The following is a 15,748-nucleotide window of genomic DNA, read 5'->3' on the forward strand; positions in this document are numbered from 1 at the left end:
CTCATTTGATGTCCTTTTAATTTTGACACTGTTATAATACGACTGGTTTTTTCAAATAAAAAAAATCAAATTAATTATTTTATTTGAAGGAATTTGATAAGAATGATCCCACATGACCTTCTCATATTAATCCCACCTTATCAACTACTTCCTCTGTTTTTTATTAGTTGACACATTTTCATTTAGGCACGTTTGCTAACGCATACTTTCAAATGTAAATATCTTTAATAGCGTATTAGTAAAAAAATATAATTTTTTGATATTTTGAAATTAAACGTTGAGACGAAACTAACAAGACCCCGCATGACTATGTTTTTATCTAACACTAAATTACAAAATAAAGTCAAAGTAGGTTATGAGAATAGTGCACAAAGTCAAAACGTGTCAACTAAAAAAAACGGAGATAGTAATTATTGTCCACTTTTACATTCATTTTCTCAATATATGAGGGTATAGGGTTTTTTTTAACGGAAATAAATATGTTTTTCGATAATTAATTAAAATAATTAATTTCAATTAATTTTTTTTAAAAGTTGAAACAATAGTATTACGACACGTGTTATAAATAAAATAGGGTTCACGTATGTTAGTCATTAAGAGTATCTTGTGGATTTTTGTGAAACGTAAAGATATATGGTGAATCTGAAAATGCAGAGAGGTATAGGGAGAATAAAACGATAAGTTAGGGGTACTTGGTAAAAAAAAAAAAGCCGTAAAAGAAAATACCAGCCAGCATCTCTCATAATTTTACGGAACAAGGACAATGTACCTCCACCAGATGAACGATTATGTCTGATTTCATTCAACTCTACAAGGACAATGTACTGTAATTTAGGAAGTATTAAGTGCAATTCCCCTTGACATAGACAAATCATAAAAACATACCTCTTGTTCAGGATGCTCAAGATTTTCATTATTAGTTCCTAAAAAAAATCCCAGAAACCAGATTATGCAATAAAAAAAAAAACAAAAAAGATAAGCTGCAGAAATAACCATGATAGTGACATAAATACAAAGTAATTGAACGTAATATACTACGTAATAAACATAACAAAGTAAGACTAGCCATCTTGGGGGTCAGGAAAATTTTCCTCCAGCTTCATCTTCTTAGCAGCTGAAACCAACCAAATCAAGAACAGAATCCAACAACAGGATGAAAGCCAGCTATATGGTGAATGACTGAATGTTGCCTTTTCTTCTAACAAAAGACCAGCAAAAGAAATCAAAATTTTTAGACATATACTGTATACGATATTCTCAATGAAAAATCCAAGCACTTGGGAATACTTTCTGACTTTAACTTGTTAATGAGACCAACACAATCTAATTCAACTTCCAGCTTTCTTCATACCAAAAAGCATTGACAGTTTGTCATGACTCATGAACCTCTTGAACAAGTTTGCCCACCTGCTGTTTGACACCAGCTGCCACCACTTCACCCATGCTATCTCTAATCACAATGCCACAACCCACTCCCAACTATTTAAAGAGCATGCATCTGTGTTTGACTTCCAGCAACCAAGATAAAGGGGCTTCCAACCATGATTCTGTACACCCTTAGAAATTCAGAACATTATTCTCAATATAAACAGGGAGTTGTCTATTATTGTTAAATATCGCCCTATTTTGAGCTCTTCAGATAGCTCATAGCATCATCATACCTCTTTCAGTCTCCTCTTCACATGAATTCAACATCACATACTCCAACCATAAAAGAAAATCAGGCACTCTCCAACAGCACAAATTTTCCCTAACCCCAATGCAATTCGGAATAAAAATTACAAAAGGGCATTCAAGAAGAGCATACACACTCATAGTCGTATCTTCCATTGCGCCACATATAGAGCAGCTTAAGCCTAACACACCTTGCTGTATTAGACTTGGTGGCCGTACGAACTCTAGGAGGGACAGCAACACTCCACAACCTTTTCCAGAAATTCTTCAAGCCACCACCCGAATGACTACCACAGCTAGCATTCTCTATACTGCTTTATAAAGAGGGAGCTCCATTTCCTCATTACGAGAAACACTTTTGTTTCTCGTAATGGCATTTTGGAAAATAATGTGATGTTTTTCGCTTGTGGGGACCGCCTATGTATAATGAGTAGAACTCTCAGATCTTGACACATACCCAATGAAAAACAAAACTTGTTTCTCATAATGAGGAACAGGGAATTCCCCCTTAATAAACAGTACCCTGACCTGACTGCATACTTGCCATTAGCATCAAAACCAACATGCATAGAATTAGACAACTACAAGGGGCCATACCCTTTCTCCAGCCCAAGTATATGAATATCCACACTAATCAACATCAACCTAAATTGTTAAGGCAATGCATTGCATCGAACTAAATGAACGATATTTAACAATATACTCTAAAGTACCACTAGAACCTTGGATGGTAGATAGATGGAATTAATGAAGATGACGATAAAGAACAGTAATTCAATCTCAACAGCATTGAGACACTTGACAATTCATATAAGATTTTGGCCAAACATCAAAATAACATAGATTTAAATTTTATTATTGTATTTTATTTTTATTTTTTATTTTTTATTTTTTATTTTTTATAAACAGGCAGCAAGGCATAGGGAATCCATACAGTCAAATTTTCCAATAAAAACAAAATTATGGTATAAAAAATTAGAATACATACGATATGTCTTCGATGTCCGGAGAATCCATTTGTTGACGTCAACTGAATAGATATAACCTCACCATTAGTCAAAGAGAAAATAATTCAATTCATTTAGACATAAACAGTATTACTGAAGAACAAAAAATGTGAGTTCATTAACATTCAACGCAAATTTGATTCAAAATGATTTTAGGGAGAATTAGGCCCAATTTCATAGTTCCATCATCCTAACATTAAAAAGCAAGGCTCAAAAATCACATAATTTTGTTCTCTAGCAACATAATCGTTCGTCTCAGTAACTATGACCAATTGTTGAATAATCGACTTTAGAAGAACCCTAAATTGACTATATTGATAACTAAATTAAAACCCTGATTGTGAAATTAATATACGATTTCTACCTTAGAAGCTGCTTCAATGGGGGAGCAGAAATATCAATGGAGAGGTTGGAGTGTGCTTAAGGGTTCGTTTGGTATTGCGGTGGTTTTCTGTTTTGTGGTTTATTGTTTTTTAAAATCATAGGATTTATGTCACCTAATCCTAATGAATTAAGAATTAGGAAAACTTAATAAATTCATAATAATTTTAAAAATTAACAACTGAAAATGAAAACACCTTTTTCTTGTTTCTAGGTTTTGGTTTTTAGTTGTTTCTTCAAAAAAAAAAAAACTGAAAACAAAAAACGATGTCAAACAAGCCCTAAATATATAGGGTAGTTTTTTCCGAATTTTTACAGGATTAAATTTTCTTAACACGCCATGTAGCATTATAAATTTTAGTTATAAAATCTATTTTAGAATTAAATAATTAAATGTCAATAAAATTGGCGAATGAGATTTTAAAGTTTAAATTAATTAAATATAAAATATTATCTGATTAGAAATCTAAATATATAATAAACACAAATTTTTTATAACTTGACTGGCCACACCGTGTGGCAGGGGTTACTCGTTTAGTCAGGGGTTACTTGTAGGGGTTACTTATTATGGAGTTACTTATTCTGGGTTACTTATTCAGGGGTAACTCGCTTGGTCATGAGTTAATTATTCAGGGGTTACTCGTTTAGTCAGGGGTAAATTATAGGGGTTACTTATTCAGGGGTTACTTATTCAAGGGTTACTCGGTCGGTCATGGGTTACTCTCACGCAGAAAAAACGATAACCGACTGAGTAAGTAGCCCCTACAAGTAACGTCCTACAAGTAACCTCTGAATAAGTAACCCCTACAAGTAACCTTTGAATAAGCAACCCATACAACTAATCCCTGAATAAGTAACCCATACAAGTAACCCTGAATAAGTAACTCTATAAGTAACCCCTGCCACACGATGTGGCCAGCCACAAAGAAAAGTTTTTGTATAATAAATGAGAGGATACAATTTATTTTAAAATAAAATATTAAATGATGTACTACGAAATTTTATCGCATAAATATAAAAATTATTTGTTTAAGAAAATATAAACAAATCTTGCATCGCACATGCTTCATCAAGTTTTATATTATTGTGTTGTAGATTTTATAATAGTCTGTATCATATAAGGATAATAAATCTCCCTCGGTTTTTTTTTAAGTGTCACACACACGTGTTTCACCAATAATATTTTTAATTATCGATAACACAATTGAATTTATAATTTATTGAGGCGATTTCAATAAATACCTACACGACTATAAATTCTATTTTATTACTTCCTCCATTTTTTAATTATTGCACCACTTGCCTTTTAAGTAATTGAAGTTTCACAAATATTGCACTATATCCATTTAAAGAAACAAAATGTCTCTGTCCATATTGCAAACCTAATATACCCTTACTTTTAACATTTTGATTCTTTAGTTTATGCTTACATGACATGGTTAATGTTGTACTTTTACCCTTTTCTCTCTTCCTTTTTTCCACTACCAAAAATATTGTACCCAACCTATATGGTGCGATAATAAAAGAAGGTGAAAGTATATATAATTAACAAACATTGGTCAAAGTAGGTACACTGAATAGTGTTTAAAACTCCGAATAGGGCACTTAAAAAACGGAGGGGGTATATCTTAGAGATATTCTAAGATAGATTTATGGTAATTTGATATTCAGCCCGTCTTGTGTGTAGCCGGCTACACCGTATGTCCACTTATAAGAGAACAAATTAATCCCTATAATACTGACCAAGTAACCCCTATAATATTGACTGAGTAACCCTTATAAAACTGACCGAATAACCCTATAACACTAACAAAGTAACCCCTTTAACACTGACCAAGTAATCCCTATCACACTAACGAAGTAACCCTTATAATGGCTGGCCACACGTGTGGCTAGCCACATATAAGAATTTATGTTTGATATTATGGTTGAGATAACTCTCACGACCACTGGTTGGACAATTATATCCACTAAAATATTTATTTATTTATTTGTTCTGATTAATGTTAATAGTCTCTTTTTATGAATTTTTAAAAATAGTGTGCGAACTTTTATACACTTAAAATATCAGTTTGCATATTTTCCTTTATTAATACTGTCAACAATATTTATTTACTAATTTGCTCTCACTAATGTTTATGGTCTCTTTTTATAAACTTTTAAAAATAGCGTGCGAACATTTATATATTAAAAATATTTGTTCATATATTTTCCAATATTAATTATGTCAACTGAGATGGTGCATTTTTGTACTTTAACAGAATATTTTTTCCTTATCCTTTTTCTCACTCTTAACTTTTTAAGAAACCTTAATTTGCAATTTAAGTCAAATTGTCGTTTGTGAGATTCCGAACTTTTGATCCGATAAGCCAGCTACTATACCTATGGGCAAAGCTACATCTACCCAATGGGACTGTCAATTTAAGTCGGATTACCTTAAGTGAGATTCTGAGCTTCCGATCCGATAAGCCGTCTACTCTTTACCTACTGGCAAAGCTACAACTACCCGTAAATTACCCACTAATAATATACTACTAAAATTATCATTAATCCTATGAAATTGGATTCCACTATTACTATTCTGTATTAATGATGGATATTTTACGAGAATTATAAGTTATTCTTCATGATAAATAAAAAGTGTTTATCTAGTGACATTTTTATAAATAAGTCAACAACTTTTATTAAATACGATTCTCACTAATGTTGATTTAATTACAAAAATGCCATGATGACGAAAATATTTTGTTCATTTATTTACAAAAGTACCACTAAATAAACGATTTTTGTTTATTATTACTCTCTCCGTCTTATAATACAATACCTCTTTTCCTTTTTGGATAAATCAAAATACAATAATGCCTCTTTCTATTTAAAGGTTATACCTTTTGACATTATTACCCTCTTTTTCACGAGGGATTTTTTTTTTTTAACATCAATTACTCCCAACTGGTTTTTTTTTTCTCTCTATTTATATCTAACCCCATATGCACATATGTACTTTTAATCATTAGTGTTAAGGAATTTACAACTTTTTAAATTTTCGTATTATAACCCAAAAAGATATTGTAATATGAGACGTAGGGATTATGATGATAAAATAAGCTCCCTCGTATTTTACCCGGTGGATAGACAAAGTTTTTTCCCTTCACTTACCTACCTAGGGGTGTCAATTCGGGTAAATGGTACAGTTTCGGGTTGGGTTTATCGGTTTCGGGTTATAACGAATCAGTTTATAACGGGTTGAAATGATTAGCGGGTCGATTTGGGTTGGTTTTCAAAATTATCGGTTCAGTTTAGTTTTGTTATTAATTGCGGTTTTTATTCGGGTCGGGTCCTAATCGGATCAGGTTGTAATCGGTTCGGGTCATAATCAGTTTGAGTTAAACTAGGTCGGTTAGAAAATGAGTTTAGCCTGTTTAAAGCGGGTTTTAGTTCAAAACAATTCAGGTCCTAATCGATCGGGTTGCATTGTAATCGGTTTAGGTCATAATTAGTTTGACTAAATTGGGTCGATTTGAAAATGGGGTTCGGTTCAAAACAGATCGGGTGAAATCGGGTCATTGGTTAAGGTCATAATCGGTTTGGATTGAATTGGGTCTGTTTGGAAACAGTATTATCCAATATGAAGCGTGTTTCAGTTCATATCATATCAAATTAAAATCGAGTCGGATCATTATCGAGTCTGGTTAATCGGATAATGGGTAGGAACGGGTTAGGTTATAATCGAGTTAAGTCTTATATAAGTTGGGTTTATCGAGTAGTGGGTTGAAACGGATTATCAGATCATAAATATATCAGGCTACGAGTTGTAAACGGCGCGGCTCAATCATAATGGATTACAATTGTAAACGGTTCGGTTTTAACGGGTTATGGGTTATAAACGGTTCGGTCACAGAGGGTTACGGGTTGGAACGGTTTAGGTTAATTGGATTTTTGCCGGGTTTAAACGGTTTTCGGTTTAAAATGGGTTGGGTTACTATCGGGTTCGGACATAATCGGTTCAGGTTGCTTTCGGTTTTCGACTGTAATGGTTTGACTTGATAACGGGTCGGGTCATTAACGGTTTGCACAACTTCGGTTCAGTTCAGTTTCGGGTTGGAAAAAATTTGATCGGGTTGGCTTTCTGTTTTCAAAAAATGGTTTTTAACGGTTCGATTCCTTTACAAATCGGTTCAAAACAGTAAAATTTAACGGTTCGAGTTAGATACTGACAGCTCTATACCTACCCAACGAATCAAATCTCTTCCTTTTTTACAAACCCAAGACCAAAAAATTCTTTCTTGCAAAACATCAAGTCATAAATTTTCTCTCTCCTCTGACCTGTGCAGTGCCCACAATTTCTGGGTTCCAAATTCCCAGATCTAATAACATCTTTGACATTTCCCCGTAAATCCCCATCACAATCACCCCATTCCCTCTTTCTCTCTCCTCCTTCTCCTTCGATCTCTCCGTCATTCCCTTTCCCTCATTCTTATTATATATACACCTCCTCCCCAAAATGTCTCACTTTTACCATTCCTCAAAACTCTTCCTTCTAATCCAAACATGAGCTCCGATTCCCTCCGTAACAGAAAACCACCACTCAACGGTATTAGTAACGGTAACGATAACAGTATTTACTACAGTGATGGTGACGGTGACAGAATGACGGTGATGAAAGGGAAGAAAGGAGGATTAAAAGGGTTTATGGAAACGGCGTCGTTTATGAAGTGGGGGATTGATGACATGGTTGGGGTGTTGAAGTACCATCCATTACCCTGCTTTTTTGCGGTGGCGTTGCTTTTCTTTATGGGTGTTGAGTATACTTTACGCATGATTCCGAGCGATTCCCCGCCGTTGGATGTTGGCTTTGTTGCGACTCGTTGGCTTAATCATGTCCTTTCTACCAGTCCTTCTTTTAATACCCTCCTCGCCGCTCTTAATACGGTATCTATCTGTTTTCGTTTATGTTAAATGATTCTATTACACACTTGAATGTACCTGTATTATATATATATTTTTTTTTATTGATCGGGTTTAAATGAGCTGTAGTCCTTTGAATATACAGTGGACGGTATCCGTGAACATAATAATAAGGTAAGTGTCATGGAAATAGAAAAATGTTACAACGTGAACGTAGTTATTGTGGTGATTTTAAATTAATGACTGATATTGTAATGAGTGCATTGATGTTTTAAGTGATAATAAATAATAATTCATTGATTAAGTGAAGTTAGCTAAGTAATCAAATAATATTGAGTGGATGAAGTTTATACCCTCTCATTTCTTGATTAATATGGTATTTTATGATTTTATCATTGATGAATTGATGAATGAAAGTTTAAAGAGGATTTTTTGTTTTTGGAATTTGAAATTGGGTTATATTTACCTCAATGACTCTAATATATGGATTATCGAAAAGAATTAATCTTCTTTCCTATTCCATGGTTAAGAGAAGTTAGTTAAGTGATCAGATAATATGAAACGAATTTAAGTTTTTATATGGTGATTTTATCTTTGCAATTGATAGATGAAATTATGTTAAGTATCAATATTATTTTTGCCTTATTAACCCAAATATAGGTATTTTGGAAAAACTTTAATCTTCTTGCCTAATCACATTCTTTTTATCTGTCATGTATTCAATTTGGATAGAAAGAAGTATAGATAGGAAAATGGGGTTGAAGTTTTAAATTATTGGTATAGGGGTTTGGGATTAGGTGAATGTCAATGTATTAACTTAAATTTTGGGTTGTTCAGTTTTTTAATTAATTGTTTAAATTTGATAATGATAGGTGTTTGTGGGGATGCAAACTACATACATAGTGTGGGTTTTCCTTGTAGAGGGACGAGTGAGACCGGGACTTGCTGCCTTGTTTATGTTCACTTGTAGAGGAATTCTCGGTTACTCTACTCAACTACCGTTGCCTCAGGTATATTTCTTGTCTTGTCTAACACTTCGTCGTACATATTTATCTTTAAATTTCGACCCTTAACTATTTTTGTATAAGCTGTTGTAATTAGTCATTTACTAGTGCTAATTTTTTTTATTTATCTCCTGCTCAACAATTTTGTTTGTAATTACTCATGTTGGTTGGCGAAGTCTTGTGGCGTGTAAATATGTTGAAACCTGTTTTTACTCGGTATATAATAATCCCTTTGTCCCTCAGTAATCTACGTGCTTGTTCTTACCACAGAGAGTTAAATTAGTGATTAAATATAAATCAAATAATTGAGGGTTGATACTTGAAAGAGAAAATAGCAAGACAAAGTGACCGACTTGTCGGAGAAGAAGAATGGTTAATATGATGAATTACATCATTGTGGGACAACATTGCAAAATTGAAACTAACAATTATTCTCTAGTCATAACTTTCAAGTTTTGCCATTCGACTTGTCTATGTATGACAGTATTTACTATTAACAGTAATGGTAGTTGCTAAATCCCTCTTTAAAGGCCGCCTTACTAGTTGTAGCATGAACTAACTACTCTATAAAGGCCGCCTTACTAGTTGTTGCATGAAAAAACTCCCTCTTTAAAGCCAACCTTTTTGGTTAATAGTGGCATTTATTTGCTACCTTCCTCTTTAAGTGCCCCACCTTTTGGTAGTTTCTATTGTCTAGTATTTTTCTTTTGTGTAGTACTAGTACTATTTATTGAAAGTGATAGCATATTTATGAAATAGCAAACAGAGGATATGGTTCATTGAATATATTTCACAGATTCGTACTTCTTGTTACCTGTATTTATTGTCATACTTGGAAGATGAAAGGAATTGCATAATGTTCTTGTGGTTGCAAACCTCTAATTTTTTAGCTTCTCCCGTGAACTTTGGTGCTTGGTTGGAAGTTTAACCTATCCTAGCTGGCCATATTGGGACCATCGTGTTTTTGCTAGTTTTTTCGTTATGGTTGTTCTATCTTTTTTGGAGGGGGTAGCAGAATATTTAAAATAGATCTACATTGACCTACAATAGCAAGATGTTAAGCATCCTGTTGCATTGCCAGCACTATTGGCTTTTGGCTCTTCTGTTTGTTATTGGCAATTTGGCATACAACTTTCATATCCCATACCATAGTCCGGAAAAGAATTTTTATTGCTTTCACGTTCTCGACCACACGTAGTAAAGGAAACAAGCTAGGCAATAAATGTTTATGCTTAAGATTAGGATTAAAATATGATTATGTTATTGTTAGCGATGCCAATAATGCATCTTCTTGGCATGAGCTGATCTGGTCAGATTTTCCCTCCCTAAAAATTTTAGCTTTCATAACTTTGATTAAACCTTATATTGTTGACCTTTGCTGTCAGGACTTTGTGGGTTCAGGAGCGGATTTCCCAGTAGGAAATGTGTCTTTCTTTTTGTTCTACTCAGGGCACGTTGCTAGCGCTGTGATTGGATCTTTAGACATGAGGCGCATGCAAAGAAGGGGATTGGCATGGACATTTGATTTTCTTAATATCTTGCAAATAGTTAGACTGCTTGGAACAAGAGGTCACTACACAATTGATCTAGCTGTTGGTGTAGGAGCTGGCATGTTATTCGACACTCTTGCTGGAAAGTACGAGGAGAGCAGGAAAATTTCAGTTGCACCTTCCCCTACTAATGGAGTCTACTCTTCAATAAGGTAGTTTTAAAAAGAATACAAGGGATGGCTGGGCAGAATAGGTCCAGGAGATGTATGTATTAATGTAAACATGGAGGTTGGTGCTTGAGTTCAGTCTTATTTACAACTAAAGCTAGATGTACATTATTGAGTAATGGCTAATCTCAAAGGGTTCTTTCATAATTTTTAACTGCATTTTGTTGAAATATTCTTTTTTTAGCTCACGATTACACGTTTACAGCGACCGATTTAAATTTACTAGTTTTTCTGAAGTCTGCTGCTGTAAATCTAGCTGAAGAACCGAAGGAGGGTTTTTTAATTTTGGCATCCAATATGTTAGGTCTAACAGAGTTTCCTTTCTTTGTTGACTTATCAGGGTATCGACTGTTGTTTGGTGACATTAAATGCTAAGCACATCTACTTTTAACTACTCATATTAGTCGTGTACGGAGTATTATTTTCCGTTTCACTAAAATTGCAACAAGTTGTAATCAACGCAATATTTTAGGCTAGAGGAGAGAGAGGAAGCAAGCGGTTTTAAGAAAAGGTTGTGTGATACATCCATGAGTATAGACTATAGACAGACTTTTTTCACACTGCTCGGTGCATCAAATGGTGTCATTACGATTTTAATTCGAAGAACAATCTTTTACAGTAAATTTGAGTTTCTATATCCAGTTGAAGTAATTCTTTGATATAACAAAATGATAGGTGGCTTCATCTGCTTTTATATTTACAGTATATGAGACATTATACTAAAATTATTGATCCTCTGAATCTGATGAATATGGGGGACATGACCCATCATCTACATTGGCAAGTGGGTTAAACATAGGCGAGCTTGGATCTAGGCATCCCGGTACAAGATCCAAATTACAGCGATCACCCTGCATGAAATACAGTTATAGCTGAAGTTAGAATATGCCGTCTTAAAAAGAGTTCAAACTTATAAAAGGCTTCGACTAAGATATGAACTGCATCACTTACCCCTTCGGCGGTCAGATTGCCAGCAATGGCACATCTTGTGATGACAATGTTTGTGTCTGGAAAGATTGCCTTGTCACAAGCACCCTCTTTGCTCAACTCTTCTGCTAGGCCCTGTATTGTTCGCAAGAAACCAATCAGAGATCTGTAATAGGTTTAATGATAACGATGAATGCAGGTATTGTCACGCTTTGACGAACTCAGCAGGTATCATCAAGCCAAACACTGACCATAATCAAATCTTTTGGTTTATTGTTATTGATTGCAATACATTTTAGTTTTTCTAGCATTAAGGTTTCTACCATCACTTTGGCTCTAACGGTGTTAAACTATGTAAACTTTGTTTGCTCTGAAACAGGCCGGGAAACTTGTCAGTTTGACCAGATACGATAGCCAGGCCACTTCAGAAGTCAGAACTGTCATTCATCCCACTCTGTACTGTTACCTGAACTCAGATCTGTGATTCTATTAACGTTGCATATACTCTTTCCATCACCACCAGGCAACTTTCTAAACTTTGTAGTTTGCCATACATGATAAGACTATTGCTATGCAATCCAAAAGATGAAAAGAATACACAGATAGTGAAGATGTTAATACTTACTGTGACAATATATATTAACCTATATCAAAGTGGCCTATTATTTAGGGACGACAGGAGTATGTGCGCATACCTGACCTGTAGGAAGTAGCTATATCAGAATGACACATGTGCTTGGGATTATTCATGACCAACAAAGTTTGTCAAGGTCTCGCTGAGAGGAAGACCAACAGAGTGCTTGCTAGCTTGCATGGATTAGTCTTAAGTGGTAATGTGCATTACTGTTAGAGTTTTCCTTATTTCGGAAACTATACATACAGTACTGCATATCTCTCCATAAATCTAATATGAAGTATATGATTTATAAGTTTGATGCTGTCAGTAAGTTCTAGTCCACATTCCAAATCCTAGGTTGTGAGAAATCTAGTTCTTGACTTTATTCTAGTTATAAGATGCTATTTGTTGAACATTTAAACATTCAATGATGGCCAATCTGCAGCAAAAAAATTATCCTTAAGCTTACCTCATTAAAGAAATTGACTGGTTTGTTTTGCAAACCCCTGGGAATTTGAAACTGCAGTCTGTAAGGACCATCCCACTCGGATCCGTTGGTGAAGGAGAAAATCAAGTTCATAGCTGAAATTATACATCACATAACTGTATATTAGCAAAAATATCCAAAGGTTACACAAAGGCAGGTGAAGTGGTGAAATAAAATACACACCATGCTTAGGAATGCATATTTGAATGGTATAGATCGGAGCATCAGCTTTGCCTCTCGATTTTTTGAGCATCGCTCTTGGCTCACCCCCACACATAATTGGCTGATTAAAACCACCTACGGAATCAGATCAAGCATTAACATTATATGATTGGGGCTGCACAAAGTATCTGATAAGGGAAAATTTGTTACCATTAAAGGCTATTCCGAATTCTTCATTAGGCTCAAGTTTGGCAGCAGCTGGATTGTAAAAAATTCTGAGTTTTTCTCCCTATCAGTTTAGCAACTGTGTTTGTCAGGTGAATGATCTAATGTAGAATTAAGTATAACGAGGTGATGAAGGTATATACATACCGCAGTTGGAGGAAGTCCGTTCATGGTTTTCCAAAATACAGGAGCTATTCCGAACTCAAATTCAGCCCATTTAGGCAGCACAAACCTACAAGAAGCGAAAATTGAAACAGAGAATATACATCAGGTTGTTGCAGTGAGTAATTCATAAAGAATATACATGCCACATATGAACATAATATGTCGTAAATTAAAATCAAACGAACTTTATCCAAGGATTTTGTATTATGTATTCTCCCTAAATTAATGTGTACAATAGCTAATATTGGTTTACATACTCCTTTATCTCATCTTTTGGACTTGTTGCGACAGCTGCTTCTGTCGCAACAGCTCTAACTTGCCGATCCTTGATGCTGATAACTTTATTTCGTGTTATAGGATTCTCACGCAGTGGACTACCAATCAGATTATTGCCTGCATTAAGAAATGAAATCTTCATTTTCAGCATTGAAGGTTTGAGTTATTGGTCTCATACTATAATTTGAGCTGCGAAAGCTCATATATAATATATATATACTGAAATATGCACTAGTAACAATTATACGGAATTTCAACGGATGACTTTGGTTATTTTAAACAGTTACCTAGAAGCAAAGTTCCGGGGCTTCCATTACTAACCGGAATATGCTGTTTTGACACAGCAAAAATCGCGGTAGCTGCTGTTGCTGCCATTGATCACTCAGTTACTTGGAGTTTCAGCTCGAATTTACTGGCTTTCTTTTGTTTACAAAATTCTGCACAGAGTTAGTTCATCACTTTGATGGGAGATATAAGAGGGTGTTAATAGCAAATAACATATTGATGTGTTGAATTTGGATAAGAGAACAAGGAAGAACCACACAAAATCAGGCAAAAATATCTCTCCAATGATAAACATGCAGACAAAGAAGTCAATGTATGTGTGTAAGTGTAACTGTCAAATTTGAACAATGTAAAAAATCCACCTTAAAATATCTAAACACAAGTGTTGAATATCTAAGAAGATAATGGGTGGAGTTAAGTGGGTGCAAAGGCCAAGGGTAATTATATTTAGGGTATAAAGACAGACTAATACAAGATCAATTGCGTTTGAGTTTGATTCTATTAGCAATTATCTTTTTGTTCCAGGCAGGGTAGTATGGACAAAATGAGGTATGAACAAATGGATCGGGTAGGGTTCTAGAGTCAATATAAGGGAGTCGTTTGCAAAGGAATATTCATAACACTTAACATGTAAGCTACCCTTGAGGGTTATTCAAGGCTGTGTCCACTGTCCACCCAATTATTAGTTTGTGCACCCGAGTGCACAGTGCTTATTGTGCTCTAGTGAATATTATAGCTAAATTCAAAGAACATAAAAGGCTCCGAGTAAAATAAAAGAACATAAACATTTAAAGAACATTAAGAATTAAAATGAATGGAACATTGACCACTAAAACCCAACAAATAACATGCAACTTAAATGTAAAGAATGAACAAGTCTAATATCCATACTAAAAAATACATGCAGTTCAAACCCAAAACACATGTATTTTTTTTAAATATAAAAAAATTAAAAAAACTTATCGTATAAAGTAAATAAACATATGTTCCATAGTTCAATTATCAAAACCAAAGATCGAACACAAAATTCGATTGTTATTTGAATAGATGCACCATGCACACCAAATAATTTGCAGTGACCACCAACTTAGCTTCCTACCGGTTCGTCGATACGGTCATACCCAAATTTAGTGGGTCCATGTTTATTGGGCCTTTGGCCTGCATATTTATGGGCCTTAGGCCTGCATATTAATGGCCCTTACTATGATAGGGTACCAATATGATATCCTGCACTAGGATCCAAATAACATCGGAAGTTTGGAACCATTTTATAACATCTTCATGACCTCATCAATTGCCAGTTTGCCACTAACTTAGACGGAAATAATTCTCATTCATTAAGTTTGCCACAAATTTAACGTATAAGAAAGTTGGGAATTAGAGCAAATTTTCTCGAATGCAAAGAGTTTTTTCCTTGCAAGTTAGTGCAAATTGGTCTGAGTAATTTGCTTCTAAATTCGCAGCAAAATTTATTTAGAATTCTGTTTGTCCAACACAAACTAATACCCCGTTAGACATTTAAACATTGTTTTTTAAAACATAAAACTTTATAATAATTTGTCTTATTTGAAGTTTTATCGTTAAGTCGTAAACCCATCAAGTTTAAACCCTTATGTCGTTGTAGGATATTATATTTAGATCAAACGTCTAAGATCTTGCAGGAGAGAGTTCACTTTAGTGACCTAGCGTTTTCCAATTTTAAATCCACTATTACTAAGGAACAGTAATTTTGGAATAGTGGACTTTTATATAGGTTATAGATACGCTTCTATTCTATTTTAAATATTCCATGTTTCATCCTAATTGTGTTAACTATGTAGAATTACAGAGTATATTAAAACTAATGTGTGACTTGGATGAAGCAACTTACTACATATTATATGGAAGAAAATGCATGTTTAATTTTTTTTTAATAAA

The 15,748-nt window shown here is 34.3% G+C and overlaps 2 protein-coding genes across 2 annotated transcripts; one reads left to right on the forward strand and one right to left on the reverse strand.

Annotated features, from left to right (window-relative positions):
* The first annotated feature begins 7,340 nt into the window (after positions 1–7,340).
* LOC110698650 (phosphatidylcholine:diacylglycerol cholinephosphotransferase 1-like) lies at positions 7,341–10,842 on the forward strand. Its single transcript, XM_021876130.1, has 3 exons — positions 7,341–7,991; positions 8,840–8,977; positions 10,357–10,842. The coding sequence occupies exons 1-3, from the start codon at positions 7,611–7,613 to the stop codon at positions 10,675–10,677; spliced, it is 840 nt and encodes a 279-aa protein (XP_021731822.1). The 5' UTR covers positions 7,341–7,610; the 3' UTR covers positions 10,678–10,842.
* Positions 10,843–11,238: 396 nt separating this feature from the next.
* On the reverse strand, positions 11,239–14,077 carry LOC110698649. The gene is made up of 8 exons (XM_021876128.1): positions 13,834–14,077; positions 13,528–13,663; positions 13,253–13,337; positions 13,091–13,169; positions 12,902–13,015; positions 12,701–12,813; positions 11,640–11,750; positions 11,239–11,539 (listed from the first exon to the last, which is right to left on the reverse strand). Exons 1-8 carry the CDS (start codon positions 13,919–13,921, stop codon positions 11,414–11,416), a joined length of 852 nt encoding a protein of 283 aa, XP_021731820.1. The 5' UTR covers positions 13,922–14,077; the 3' UTR covers positions 11,239–11,413.
* Between the last annotated feature and the right edge of the window lie 1,671 nt (positions 14,078–15,748).

The sequence above is a fragment of the Chenopodium quinoa genome, unplaced genomic scaffold (genome assembly GCF_001683475.1).
Source record: "Chenopodium quinoa cultivar QQ74 unplaced genomic scaffold, ASM168347v1, whole genome shotgun sequence".
Lineage (NCBI taxonomy): Eukaryota > Viridiplantae > Streptophyta > Magnoliopsida > Caryophyllales > Amaranthaceae > Chenopodium > Chenopodium quinoa.